The sequence below is a fragment of the Enhydra lutris genome, unplaced genomic scaffold (assembly GCF_002288905.1).
Source record: "Enhydra lutris kenyoni isolate GAN:26980312 unplaced genomic scaffold, ASM228890v2 scaffoldscaffold31, whole genome shotgun sequence".
Classification (NCBI taxonomy): domain Eukaryota; kingdom Metazoa; phylum Chordata; class Mammalia; order Carnivora; family Mustelidae; genus Enhydra; species Enhydra lutris.
This window is the reverse complement of record NW_019154115.1, coordinates 1,116,368-1,131,533: the sequence shown is the minus strand read 5'-3', so window position 1 is coordinate 1,131,533 and position 15,166 is coordinate 1,116,368. Positions and strand designations below refer to the sequence as shown.

Below are 15,166 nucleotides of genomic sequence, written 5' to 3'. Positions count from 1 at the left end.
TGTTTATTTGAGAGAGAGAGAACAGTGGGGGGAGGGGTAGAGGGTAAGGGAGAAGCAGACTCCCCACTGAGCAGGGACCCCAGTGTGGGACTCGATCCCAGGGCTCTGGGATCATGACCTGAGCTGAAGGTAGCCAGTTAATGGGTTAACAGACTAAACCACCAAAGCACCCCGAAATATGGATGAACCTTAAAGACATGCTGAGTGAAAGAAGCCAGACACAAAAGGACGAATACTCTATGATGCCACTTCCGCGAGGTTCCTGCCATAGGCAGATTCCTGACAAGCAGAACAGAAGTAGGAGACGGGGGAAGGAAGGTGAGGAGTTATTGTTTCATGGGTACAGTTTCTGCTTCGGATGATGAAAAATTCTAGAAATAGTAGTGATGGTTGTGCAACAGTGTGGATGTAGTGAATGTCACTGAATCGCAAGTTTAAAAATGGTTAAAGTGGTAAGTTTTATATTACATTTATTTACCACAATTTAAAAAAAAGTAATGGTAGAAGATTATAAGGCTAAAAAAGCAAAAACCAAGCTCTAGCCTAGACTCATTCACAAGTGGGTCAGATGAGGTCGCATCAGTGGTATGAGCCAGATGTGTGCTCCGTGTCCAAGGTGACACTGCACAAAGCTTCACCACGATGGTGGGCGCCCATGCTTCTCAACCCTGGCCGCATGGGGGAAACACTCAAGAACTCCAGAAAATACTGATGCCCAGCCTCCCACCCTGAGATTCAGATCTAACTGACCTTTGGTGTGACCAAGGCACTGGGACCTTGGAGAACTACGGTCCTACGAGATCTGGCTCCCTGTTACATTTCCAATCTTAACTCCAAGTACTCCCCATCACAGTCCCTTGGTCCCAGCCGCACGGGCCTCCTTGTCCCTTGAACACATGGGGTAGCCTTCACCCCATCGTCCCTCCCCCGGAGGGCTCAGCTTCTGTTTTCCCCTTTTCTGCGGCCGGGAAGCCCTGAGCCCCATCTTGCCACCCCATCGCTGTGCTGGCTGTAATTTCTGGAGTGCCAGCTGGTGCTTCCTATTGCCCAAGAGTGGATGCTGCAAACACCAGCGGGAAGGGCTGCCATTCGCCCACCCTCTCACCCAATGTTCAGGGCGCCAGATCTTCGCAAACTACACGCCTCCCACTAACCCCGAAGTGCACTCTGAGCCAGGCCTCAGAAGGGAGCAGCCAGGCCTAGCCCAGTACCCCCAAAATCCACCTCGGTGACATCCCCAGGCCCACACCTCCTCTATGAGTTTTCTCTGCAAAACAGAAATAAGAATACCATGTTTGCAAGGCTATTGTTGGAATCAAATGTGTCCTGTCACTTGAAGCCACGGGAATGACTCTCAGAGGGCAGGATTTAATATGCAATGGTGAACAGAGTTAGGGAGGCGTTCTGGGAATCAGGGGGCGCACAAATGTGGCTCAGCCTGGAGGTGTGCACACCGTCGCACTGTCGTAATTCTGGGAACTTGAGACCCTGTTTCTGTTCTGCTCACTCCCCTGGCCCTTAGCACTGCCCTTCGCCTTCCCCTCTTCAAAGCCTTTGTCTGAGGTGACCATCACTCTGATGTTTTGCAGGTGAGGACACCGAAGTTCAGAGAGGGGCAATCCTTTTCCAGAGCCCAGCAAGGGAAGGTGGAGGCCTGGGTGAGGCTTCAAAGAAGCGTTTGACTCCTGAGTCTGGAGGGAGACCCCGCTGGAGTTGGTCCAGGGCGGCGCCCCGGTGTGGGCAGCCCCTGGGGAACAGGGGGCTGCTCTCTCTTGCTGGAAGCCCAGGCAGCTTCAGTTTCCACACCACGTTTCCCTTCATTGTGTGGTTTGTGGCATCAGCTAGACTTTGGGTGAGGAAGAAGGGCATCCCGCCCACGGCCTGCAGCCTCCAGCCTCCTTTGCATGAGAGGAACACCCACCACTGGAAAGCCTGCAGCAGAGCAGAAGAAAGTGTTTCTACCACGACCTCAGGCCGGTCAGGACCTTTCACAATCCGGCTGGGGCCTTCCCTCCCTACCGAGCTCCCCGCACCCTGCTTTGGGGCAGAACACTGCCTCCAAAACCATTGTGCCCACTTCCCACTGGCACACCTTTGCCATTCCTTCTGCGGGAGTGCCACCTGCCCTCCTGCCACCCCCCAAATCCCTGCCCACCCTGCGAAGCCCAAGCAGGGCCCCCTGTCTCCATTCCTGGGGTTCCTGGGGAACAGCCAGGAAGGGTACACAAGTCCCTGGGAATTGGAGTACAAAGAGGGCCATTGAGAAGCAGATCTCCTTTCCCACTTAGAATGAAAGCGAAGGTGTGGGTGACTCTCTTGCCTGAGACTGCTCCACCCAGTAAACCTCCCAGACCCCCAGCTGCGGGCATCGCAAAGGCAGAGCGGGCAGAACCACCGACCCCTGCAATCTTCTCTCAGCACCACCCAGCAGCCTGCATCCTGTGGAAGGGGCACAGGTCAACCAGCTCTCCAGCCCCTGAGCCACCATGTACCACCAGTGTGCACAGAGCATGTGGAAGAGCTAAGACTATCAGGCCCCAAATTTCACCTAAAAACACCATCTTAGGATTGAAAACAAGAACTGCTTAGTTTTGTTTTTAAATATTTTCCTTTTCAATGACATAAATGGGGGGCCCCCTGGGTGGCTCCTTTGGTTAAGTGTCTGACTCTGGATTTCGGCTCAGATCATGATCTCAGGGTTGGGACCTTGAGACCCTGTTTGTGAGCCCCATATAGGCTTCACACTGGGTGGGCAGCCTGCCTGAGAGTCTCTCTCTCTCTCTCTCTCTCCCACTCTCTTTCTCTGCCCCTCCCCCACCCCCTCCCACACCTACGCATGCACTTGCCAGTGCTTTCTCTCTCTCAAAAAATTAAAAAGAAATAACATACATAATCTGTGTTCACTTATGGAAAATTAAGGGGCAGATAGAAAAAAATAACCCTATTTCCAAAGCCATAGAAATCAACACTAACATGCAGGGGACCCCCACCCCCATTTGTCCTACACGATTTAGAACTCAAACAAGAATAAACTCACCTATTTCAGGGGCAGAGTAAGATGGCGGCCCACAGGCCTGGGTGGGAGTCCCCGCTCTGTCCCGGACAGGTGACCCTGAAGGAAGCCTGCCCATGTCTCCATTCAGGAGATAGGAGGACACTGACGGAAAGAGTCTGTCCCCAATTCCTTCAGACAGACGCAGCCAGGGAGGCACCGAGAAGGCAGTGGGTAGCAGCAAGGGCAGGACAGCTAGGCCCTCCCTCTCCCATCTCCTCGTGGTCTATGACATCCGGCTGCTCAGGAGGACCCATTCTTCAACCGCTGGCCTCCTTGACCTTTGAGGCCAAAGCCCTACGGCAAGTGCTCCCCCAAAGTCTGAGCAGCTTTGGTTCCCAGCAGAGTCCATCCAGGCTCCGCCCCCCCCAGCCCCAACTGGGCCACTCTGGCCCCTTCTTCCTGGATCAAAAGGCTCCTGCCTGTCTAGAAACGTGGTCCCATTCTCTCACCCAGGAATATCTCCTCTTCCAGGAATCCACTCAAGGAAATAATCCGCAAGTGAAAATTTTTGATACACAAGGATCTACCCATTGCATCTCTATCCAGAATAAGGAATAACTGGCAGCAGCAACCTGGCAGTCTCAGCAGGGAGCCTGCTTCCCTTCCTCTCTCTCTGCCTGCCTCTCTGCCTACTTGTGATCTCTGTCAAATAAATAAATAAAATCTTAAAAAAAAAAAAAAAGAACATTCTACTTAGCAACATTATCATTCAAAGAAAAGTTAAAGGAGTTCATCATCATTAAACTGACCTTATAAGAAATATTAAATGGATTTCCTTAAATGTAAAAGAAAAGGCTGTAAATAGAAGCAAGAAAGTGAAAGGGAAGAAATGTCACTAGTAAAAGCAAACATTGTAAAAATAGTAAATCAATCACTTATCAAGCTAGTATGAAGGTTTAAAGAAACAAGTATATCTACAAAAAGTAATCAAGGAATATGGAAAATAAAAAGATGTAAACTATGACATACATAAGATGTAGAGGGAGGAGTAAAAATTGCAGTGATTTTAGAACGTGTTGGAACTTAAGTGACCATCAACATAAAATAAACTGCTATATACATAGAATGTCATATATAAATCTCATAATAACCAAAAACCCAAAAGCTATAATAGATAACATAAAAAAGAGAAAGGAAACCAGGTGTAACAATAAAGTTATCAAGTCACAAGGGAAGAGAACAAGAGAAGAACTATAAAAACAACCAGAAGACAGTTAACAAAATGCCAATAAATACATACCTATCAGTAGTAACTTTAGATATAAATGTACAAAATGCTTGAATTAAAAGACATAGGGTAACTGAATGGATAAAAAATAACACCTATCTAGGGGTGCCTGGTGCCTCACTTGGTTGAACATTTGATTCTTGATTTCAACTCAGGTCATGATCTCAGTCTCATGGGATCAAGTCCTGTGTCAGGCTCCATACTCATCCTGGAGTCTACTTGTCTCTCTCCCTGGTCTTGCTCTCTCTTTCTCAAATAAATAAAATCTTTTTTTAAAAAATAAGGCCCATCCAAATACTGCCTACAAGAGCCTCACTTCAGACCCAGAGACACATACAGATTGAAAGTGAAGGAATGGAAAAAGATATTCCATGCAAATGGAAGCATCAACAACAACAAAACTGGGGTAGGAATACTTACATCGGACAAAACAGATTTTTCAAAAAGACTGTAATGAGACAAAGATGGGCATTACACAGATAAAGGTATCAGTCCAACAAGAGGATATAACAATTGTAAATATCCATGCACCCAACATAGGGACACCTAAATATACAAAGCAAATAGTGACAAACACAAAGGGAGAAACTGACAGAAATAACAATATTAGGAGACTAACTCCACTTACATCAATGGATAGATCATCCAGACAGAAAATCAGTAAGGACATGATGTCTTTGAATGACACTTTAGAGCACATGAACTTAAGATACGTACAGAAGATTCCATCCCCAAACAGTAGAATACATATTCTTTTCAAGTGTACATGAAATATTCTCCCAGGTGGGTGACATGTTAGGCCACAAAACCAGGCTTAGTAAATTTAAGAATATTAAAATACTATCAAGCATCTTTTCTGGTCACAGTATGAAACTAGAAATCAATTACAAGGGGAAAACAAAAAAACCCACAAATGCCTGGAAGCTAAACAACATGCTACTAAACAGCCAATGGGTCAATGAAGAATTCAAAAAGGAAAACAAAAAATACTTGGAGATGAATGAAAATGGAAACGCAACATTAGAGAATCTCTGAGAGGTGGCCAAAGCAATTATAAGAGGGAAATTTATACCAATACAGGCCTACCTCACAAAACAAGAAAAACCTCAAATGGACAATTTTACCTTACATCTAACGGAACTAAAAAAAGAACAAAGCCCAAAGTTAGTAGAAGGAAGGAAATAATAAAGATTAGAGTGGAAATAAATGAAATAGAGACCAAAAAAATGAAATAGAGACCAAAAAAAAAAAAAAAAAGATCAATAGATCAATAAAACTAAGAGCTGCTGGGGTGCCTGGATGGCTCAGTGGGTTAAGCCTCTGCCTTCGGCTCAGGTCATGATCTTGGAGTTCTGGGATCAAGCCGCGCATCGGGCTCTCTGCTCAACAGGGAGCCCACTTCCTCCTCTCTCTCTGCCTGCCTCTCTGCCTACTTGTGATCTCTCCCTCTCTGTTAAATAAATAAATAAATCTTAAAAACACTAAGAGCTGCTGCTTTGAAAAGAAACAAGATTGAAACAAGATTGATAAACTTTTAACCAGATTCATCAAGAAAGAGGACTCAAAATCAGAAATGAAAGGAAAGTTAACAACTGACACCACAAAAACAAAGAATGATAAGAGACTACTAGAAAAAAAAAATAGATGCAGAAAAACCATTTGACAAAACTCAACATCCATTCCTGATTAAAACTCTCAACACATGGGTTTAGAGGGAACATACTTCAACATAATGAAGGCCATCATATGACCTGATCCACAGCTAACAGTGAAAAGTTGAAAGCTTTTCCTCTACAATCAGGAGTAAAACAAGGATGTCCATTCTCACCATATTTATTCAGCAATCAGAAAAGAAAAAGAAATATCCAAATCGGTAAGAAAGAAGTAAAACTGTCACTGTTCACAGATAACATGAGACTATATATAGAAAGCCCTGAAGCTTCCACCAAAAAAACTATTAGAACTAATGAATGAACTCAGTAAAGTTGCAGGATACAAAATCAATACACAGAAGTCTGTTGTGATTCTGTACACCAATAGTGAACTAGTGGAAAGAGAAATTAAGAAAACAATCCCATTTATAATTGCACCAAAAAGAATAAAATACCTAGGAATAAATTTAATCAAGGAAATGAGAGACCTATACTCTGAAAACAAAGGCCTTGATGAAAGAAATTGAAGACAACACAAATAAATGGAAGATACACCATGTTCATGCTTTAGCAAATTTAATATTGTTACAATGTCCACACCACACAAAGAAATTTACAGATTCAGTACAATCCCTATCAAAACACCAACAACATTTTTCACAGAACTAGAACAAATTCTAAAATTTGTATGGAACCACAAAAGACCCTGAACAGCCAAAACAATCTTGAGAAAAAAGAGCAAAGCTGGAGGTATCACAATCACAGATTTCAAACTACACTACAAAGCTATACTAATCAAAACATGTACTGGCACATAAACAGATTCATAGGTCAATGGAACAGAATAGAGAGCCCAGAAATAAACCCCTGCTTGTATGGTCAATCAATCTATGACAAGGAGGCAAGAATATACAATGGGGAAAAGACAGGCTCTTCAATGAATGGCACGGGGAAAACTGGAGAGCTGCATGCAAAAGAATGAAACCGGACGACTTCCTTATACCATATACAAAAATAAGCTAAAATGGATTAAAGACCTAAATATGAGACCAAAACCATAAAAGTCCTAAAAGAAAACCTGGGCAGTAAACTCTTGGATGTCAGCCTTAGCAATATTTTTCTGCATCGGTTTCTTCAGTGAGGGAAAACAAAAGCAAAAATAAACAATTGGAACTACATCAAACTAAAAATTTTTGCACAGCAAAGGAAACCACCCACAAAATGAAAAGACAACCAACTGAATGGGCAAAGGACAATATTAAAAATAAAGAACTCATACAACTCTACATTAAAAAAAAAAAAAAAAAAACCAACCCGGGGACACCTGGGTGGCACAGTCGGTTTAGTGTCTGACTGTTGTTTTCAGCTTGGGTGATGACCTCAGGGTCGTGGGATCAAGCCCCACGTTGGGCTCTGTGCTTAGCATAGAGTCTGCTTGAGTCTCTTCATCTCCTGATGCCCCCCACCATGCATTCTCTTTCCCTCTCTAAAGTAAATAAATAAATCTTGGTGGTGGGGTGCCCAATCTGATTAAAAAGTGGGCAGAAGACCTGACTTTTCCAAAAATGACATACAGATGACAAATAGACACGTGAAAAGATGCATAATATCACTCATCGTCAGGGAAATGCAAATCAAAACCAGTGAGATATCACCTTATATCAGTAAAAATGGCTAGGATCAAAAAGACAAGAAACAACCAATGCTGGTGAAGACGTGGAGAAAAGGGAACCCTCTTGGACTATTGGTGGCAATGCAAGCTGGTACAGCTACTATGGGAAATAGTATGGGGCTTCCTCAAAAAATTAAAAACAGAACTATCATACATACAATCCAGTAATTCTACTTCTGGCTATTTACTTGAAGAAAATGAAAACACCAATTGAAAAAGATACATGCACCCCTATGTTAATTCCAGCATTGTTTACAATAGCCAAGATGCGGAAGCAGCCTGAGTGTCTGTCAACTGATGAATGGATAAAAAGGTGGTATATATACACAACAGAATACTATTCGGCCATAAAAAGGAACGAAATCTTGCTATTCGTGACAATATGGATGAACCCAGAGGGCATGATGTCAAGGGAAATAAATCAGACAGAGAAAGAGAAGTGCCGTATGATTTTACTTTATGTGTGAAGTCTAAAACATAAAACAACAAAAAACAGAAACAGAATTATAAGAATAGAGAACTGGTGGTTGCCAGAAGGCAAGGGGCTAGGGGATGCACAAAATAGGGGAAGAGGATGAAGAGCTATAAACTTCCATTAGTAAATTACATGAATCACAGGGATGAAAAGTATAGCCTAGGGAACAGAGTCAATACGTTGTAATAACACTGCACGGTGACAGGTGGTAACCACATAGATCGTGGTGAGCTCTGCCTAATGCTTATGATTGTCGATTCACTATGTCGTACACATAACATATAACATCATACACCAACTATGCTTCAGTTAAAAACTTAAAAGGGAGAGAGCAATAGCAGCCACCTCATAGGGTTGTTTTTTTGTTTTGTTTTTTTAAGGATTTTATTTATTTATTTGACAGACAGAGATTATAAGTAGGCAGAGAGGCAGGCAGAGAGAGAGAGGAGACAGCAGGCTCCCCGCTGAGCAGAGAGCCCAATGCGGGGCTTGATCCCAGGACCCTGGGATCATGACCTGAGCTGAAGGCAGAGGCTTTAACCCACTGAGCCACCCAGGTGCCCCACCTCATAGGGTTGTTAAGCAGAGTAGTTGAAACACACAAAGCCCCAGGAACATGGATGTCTTTATTTTACTCGCATGATTATGTGAGAGTGGTGAGCATGTGCCTCTGTGGAGTCATGTGTCCGTGTGTGTCCCCAAGGCAAGGACAGAGTGCCAGGGGGCGGGGGGCAGGCCTGTCTGGCCACCCTCCCAGGTCAGAGGAAGCGAGCAGGGCCGCGTACCTGCCTCCATGGCTGAGTCCTTGCACTGCTTGGCCTTATTCTGGCTCTGAGGAGAGAGAGGGAAAGCAGAGCTGAGCTCGCCCCAGCCCTCGGGGGCCCAGCCTCCCCGGGGGGGCTCTGAAGGGCTTCTGTCCCAGCCTTCCTGAGCCACCCAAGAGGACACTCAGCAGCCAACTGTGGGCACGTCCCACCATTAACTCCAGCTTCAACCCACAGAGCACCACAATCAATAAAGGTCCAATACAAAAAAATAAAAACAGAAGCATGTAGCCCATGCCTACACGTGCGACAACTGGACGTGAAGACCTGAAGGAGAAATGTGGATGGGCAGGTCCCGCCGCTCCACCTGGCCACTGCTGACCCCACTGGCTGGGGCTTGGGCTCTGCCCTCGACTTGCTGCCCCTAACTCACCCTCAGGCCCCTGCTCTTTCTGGGCCTCAGCTTTCCTGTCTGTGCAATGGGCTCAATGCGCTCTCAGGCCCTGGTATCTCTGGCAGCCCACCCTGGTCCAGAGGCCAGAGCAGTCAAGATCTCGGGTGCTTGATGACCTGGGTGTGCATCCTTTCTCCACTGCTTCCTGGCTCTGAGACCTTGGACAAGTCATTCACCGTCTCAGGGCCTGTTTCCTCTCTGGCACATGGGTCTCTGAGCCCCTCTCCATGGGTTATGTGAGAGTTAAGCTGGCCGTGCCTGTCCATGCCCTGAGACTCCAGGAAACCCCTTTTGCAGCTGAGAAGATGGAGGTTCAGAGAGGAGTGAGCAGATATCCCAGCTGCAGACCTTTCTTAGGGTGTCTATGGCACCTCCTTCCCTCCCTACCCTGTTCCAGCACTAGGTGACACCATACGGCCTCAGTGGCTCCACGCACCTTCTCCACCTGCTTCTGGGGGCCGTTGGTGCTAATGCGTTCGAAGGCCTGCTCAGCATCATCAGCATCCCGGCACTTCTGCTCATATGACTTCTTGGACTGGGTGGGAGGGGGTGGAGAAGTTTGACTGTGGGGGCGCCCACAGTGAGGGTCCCTGAACCCAGCCTCCCCTCTCCCTGTCAGGGGCCTGTGGGTGGAGTGGGGGCCTCCTCACCAGGGACAGGGGGTCCAGAAGGGAGATGGAGAAGAGAGTTTTATTCCCAGGCCCTGCCCCACCTGGGGACTCCGGCCCTGCCCATGGCCACATCCTGTTTAGAGACATGGTCCCATCAAACCACCAGCAAGTCCCCCCAAATGCCATGCATCCTCATGATGCTGGCCTCTCCCTGTGTTGTCCCCTCTTGCAGAACCCCTTTTCTCCCTCTCAGCTGGAGTCCCAGGGGACACAGCTCAGCAGTCTCTTGTCCCTCCACCCTGAGTCCCCAACTGACAGCATAGATCATCCTGTGGGCCACTGTCTGGGACTGACTGCCTGCTCCTCAGTCAGGAGCCCCCCAAGGGCAGGGCCTGGGCCTAGCCACATGGGCCCTGGTTTCCCCGTGCATCCCCGAGCACCCAACAGGCCATGGTGTCTGTTGTCGGACAGGTGGTCAGAGGCCAGCCCCGTCCCAGGGGCCCAGCTCAGGGCTCCTGGGGTCTGCACCATGAGTCCCCCACGCCTCCAGGCCCAACACCCTCACACTCACATCCATGGCCTTCTTGTAGAGCGATAGCTTGCTCTTCTGGACCCGGTCCATGACAGCCTCGTACTGTAGGGGACATGGGGCTCTGAGCAGGGGTGCTGTGGCCCCTGGATGCTCCCCTAGGCCAAGAGGATGGGGTGGCCCCGGGATGAGGCACAGCATCCCCTCCTGGCTCTGAAGGGGACAGTGACAAGACGTCCTCTCTCCCATGCCCCGTTCTTTCTCAATCTCTGCTCAGGACAGAAAACTAGAGCCCAGGACAGGATGTGTCCATCATGACTTTTTGCTTCAGACTCCAGCCAAGACTTGGTCTCTGTCCCTGGAATACCCACCCTGCACACACACACGCACGCACGCACGCACACACACACACACAGAGACCCCCCCTCGTGGCTTCTGTTCATTCTCACACCTGTCACTCACTGTGTACACACTCTGGCACACGCATGCCAAGCTCCACATGACACACACACACAAGTACACACTAACAGGTCCCCAGTGTCCCCACTGCTCACACTTGCACATGCAGGCCTTCGTGTGCACATTCATGGGACGTCCACACACAAGTACACACAAGCATACTCTTGCACGTCCCTGTGCACAGCCATGGGCCTGTTCACACAGGGGAACACACACCCCTGCCACCAAACTTTTGCCGCCTGTGGGCACACAGGGCCAGTGCACCCTGACCTCACCTCGCAGGCTTCTTGTTCAGGCAGAGACTGAAAGGCAGCTGTGACAGAGATCGGGGTGTAAGGAGGACCGGGGCTGGCTTTGCCTCGGGTCTCAGTGGGGCCAGGGCTGACAGGGAGCCCTCCGGCAAGCCAGCGGGTCACAGAGATATAGGCACACACACATGAGACACACGCACCTGCTCAGAGGCAGACACACACGTGTGCCGGGCACCCCCGCTCCCTCTTCCCCCCTCCCCCTCACACACACGTGTTCATATGCACACGGGTGCATACACATGAGCCCGGGCTGTGTTCCTGCAGACTACCCCACAGTTCTTCACTTGGGGGGGCCCTGGCCGCTCTGGGGAAGGTGTCTCTGAAACACCCCCTCTGGCCACAGGAGAACTCAAAATAGGCAGTCTGGGGCCTCGCTGTCTCAGCAGGTGCTCTGCACCCTGCAGGCAAGCCCCAGCTTCAGAGAGGCCACCTGCTCCAGCACCTCGAGGTGGAGCTGGCCTCTGGGGCTGGCTTCGGAGACCAGCTGTCTGCTCAGGGACCCAAATTTAGAATCCTGAAAGCCCGAGCCCCCGACGTGGCTGGCTGGGTGGGCAGGGAGGGCAGCCACACTAGATTTCTGTGGTCAGAGCCACTCATCAGAGCCGGAGCCTATCTGAGAAGACCAAGGGGGGCTGGACCAGGGCTGGGTCCCCAAAGCCTGCAGGAGGGAAACTTGAGGCACAAAAGGAAAAGAGCTTGCCCAGGACACCCAGGCCCAGCCTGGCTCCAGCCGTGAGCAGGCAAGCCTTTCCCCTCACAGCTCAGTTGTGTGGACTTCTCCATTTCCGGTTCTCTGGAGAGTCCGCAGTGATCCTTCACCTCCAAGCAAGAAGTGTTTCTGTGTGCTGGCCTCTCCCATCCTGCCTGGGGCATTGCCCTCATCACATTGAGTGCGCACGTGGACCCAGCTGCCTTCCCAGCAGCCAAGTGCTCAGCCACTCAGAGAGTCTCAGGCCTGGGAAAGGACCCTGGGACACTGAGGTCACCAAGCCCGTCCCCACCCTACCCCTGTAGGTTCCCTGACAAAGAACCTCCAGACTCTACTTGCATACCTCCCATGATGGGGACCTTACTTCCTTCCCATGTAGTCCCTCCGCCTAGGGACAGCCACGCCCCATCCACAGGTGAGAAGTACCTGTGGGTGCCAGGGAAAGCCTGGCAGCCCCCCCCACAGGCTCTGTCTGCCCCTCTCAGCCTGGGCAGCGTGGCAGAGCAGCTGCAAAGGCCAGCCGCCAAGTCTGCCTTTCTCCTGCTCAAACAGCCCTGACCCTTGGGTTGAGGACCAGTTTCTGGCGACTCCCCAAATCAGGCTGCTGCCTTTGGATACCCCCAAACTGTGAGGATCCACAGTCTCTTGTAGGAGGATAATCAAGAAGACCCATGCCTTTCCCTCTCCCTGGCATGAGACAGTTCAGGGGAAGACCCCCAGTGGGGCTCTCAGGCCTGCATGCTGGGTCCTGATTCCAGGGCCCCGTCTCAGCGCACAGCCATCCCCTCACCATCAAGTCACTCTTATCCCCAAGCCTGGAGTGCAGTCTACCACCCTCCCTGGGCTCTGTCTGGAGGGACCATTCCCCACAACCTTCTCAGTGAGGATGCCCCACCCCCGAGCACCCGCCTTACCTTCTTCCTCTGCTCCTTCTGCCTCTCGCGGAACTCCTCAAGGCTCCGCAGCTCCTCGCGCAGGGCCAGGGCCAGCTGGATGTGGGAGCTGCCCACGTTCTCCATCTCTGGGGGCAGAGCACAGGGGTGAGCTTCAACCACGCACACACTTACCTCTGCCCAGACCCGCCCCACACCTCCCAGATCCTCCACTAGCCTTAGGGCCCTGTGCGCAGCCTGAGCACTGCCTCCCCACCGCTCCCCCACCCCCCACTAGAACCTATCTACCTCCACCTATGGGGACATGGCTGTTCCCAGAAGGGCCTGTCACTCTGCAGCCTGGGGTTGGGGACAGTCGGGACTTACGCTGCTTCAGGGAGTCAAAGGAGGCCCTCAAGGAGCTGCAAAACAGAAAGGCCAGGGTCAGCGGGAGGAGGGCATGACAGGACGGAAGCGCCCCCCCCCCCGCCCCAGGGACTTTTCATTTGATGGGAAGGCCCTAGGTCACTCACACACACTGATCCAGACCCAGACAGTGACCACCACTCAGAACCAAGCTGGGATTTCTGGAAGGCAGAATTCCTCTTCGGGAATGGTAAAGCTATCACACCTCCCAGCTGTGGTGCAATGCTCCTGGCTTTGTGTTTTCAGGGCTCTCCCTCCCTCGCCCAGGCCATCAGGACGAGCTGAAGCGGGACAGCAGAGGGTACAGATCTGGCTTTAGGCGAGTGGCCTGGAGGGTGTTTGGAAGAAGCTGGAAGGGCGAGGCAAGCCAGGCAGGGGTACCAGAGGAGAGAGATATGGGGCAAGAAGAATGGGACGTAGTGGGGAGGACAGTAAGAAACTGTCCCTGTTCCTGGCTGAGGTGGCTGGGCACACAGTGGTGACATTTCCAAGAGCAGACCCAGGAGAAGTATGTGAGCCAGGAGGAGTATACAATAGGGTGCACTGAGCAGGGATGCCTGAGAGAGCGTCTCAGGAGGAGTCAGGAGGCAGCAGTGCAGCTGTTCTGGAGTAGAGATGTGGGCCCTCGGAGAACAAGAAGGGAAGAGGCTGGCCCTGGGGAAGAACGCCCAGGGGTGGGGCTGCAAGACAGCAGAGAAAAATACAGGGCACCCAGGTACATGCGAATTTCAGACAAACAACAAATAGTGTTTTAATATAATGTAATATATGGATCATACTTACATCTAAAAAGTATTTGTTGTTTATCTGAAGTTTGCATGTAACTGGGCCTCCTATATTCTATGCAGTGGCCTGGCCCTACTGTGGGGACTGACCCCCAGAACCACAAATGAGCTAAGGTGTCGGAGCCCACCCAGGACCCAGTCCTGTCTCCTGAGGGGTAACGGGGTGCCATGAAACAAACATCTTGGGTCGGAAACGCAACCAACAGGGGCGAAAGGCTCTCTCCAGGTCACTGGGGTTCAGGGGCTAGGACCACTCGGTGGGGTGAGCTCCCTGCCTGATGGAGCAGGAGAGTGACTGGCAATCCCAGCCTGGGAAGGCAGCAGGCCCTGGGCAGGGGCTCCCGCTCCACACTCCCACATGCACCAGAAGCAGACCCAGGAGCCGAGTAGCCTGAGTCCAGGCAAAGCTCTGCTGTGCACTCACTGTGCGACCTTGGGCAAGGGACTTACTCTCTGTGCCTTGGTTTCCCCCTCTGTAAAATGGGGATAATAGCACAAACAGGACGGTGATGAGGAATAAATTAATAGGTCTAAAGTACCTCTGTCAGGACATGGCTGCTGTTGTGCCACCCTCCCCGGAGTCCACATCTGCACATCCCAGTCCTGGGGGGGGGGGTTCCCCCAGGTCCCTGAACCTGACTTGAGCTATATACTGCCCCGCCTAAGAGCTTACTGGGTGCCCACAGTAATCAGAAACCCCCCAGGTCTTGCTTTCAGCTAGGGGTTCCCTTGAGGTTCTCTCTGGGGCTCCATAGATTGGGCTCCCTTCCCCCACCTCGGCCTCCCACCTCCACCCCGCCGCCCATGTGGGCATTGGTAACAGACTGACTTGCGTCCACCAGCAGCTGTGTGGGGATGCCTAGGCCTGTCGTGCCCCAGTGTGGGCCCATGGGTGCCAAGTCTGAGTGCACCCATAGACGGAGCGCAGAGGTTGCAGACTGGCCCTAAGGTGGTATTTGGAGTGAAATTCTCTGCCTGCGTTGGCAGACTCTTAACCAAGGAGGCAAAATAAGCTGGGGCACCCTCTGCACCAGGTTGCCTGAGGAGGCGCTGTCAATCAAGGCAGAAAGAGAAACCGAGTCCAGAGAGTGGCCAGGCTTGCTGGATCACACAGAAGCAGCGGGCAGGCACCTCTCCCACCTCCCCCACCCCCACCTCCCCCAC

General features: G+C 50.4%; 1 protein-coding gene across 1 annotated transcript in view; it reads right to left on the bottom strand.

The window, feature by feature from the left end:
* Positions 1-8,689: 8,689 nt before the first annotated feature.
* Positions 8,690-15,166, bottom strand: part of LOC111153380 (proline-serine-threonine phosphatase-interacting protein 1-like) — a 33,519-nt gene continuing 27,042 nt past the window's right edge. The window contains exons 4-8 of the mRNA XM_022512375.1: positions 13,179-13,213; positions 12,834-12,940; positions 10,483-10,545; positions 9,737-9,835; positions 8,690-8,913 (exon numbers count right to left, since the gene is read on the bottom strand). Of these exons, the coding sequence (XP_022368083.1) occupies positions 8,761-8,913; positions 9,737-9,835; positions 10,483-10,545; positions 12,834-12,940; positions 13,179-13,213 (457 nt within the window). The 3' untranslated portion in view covers positions 8,690-8,760. The remainder of the gene's footprint in view (positions 8,914-9,736; positions 9,836-10,482; positions 10,546-12,833; positions 12,941-13,178; positions 13,214-15,166) is intronic.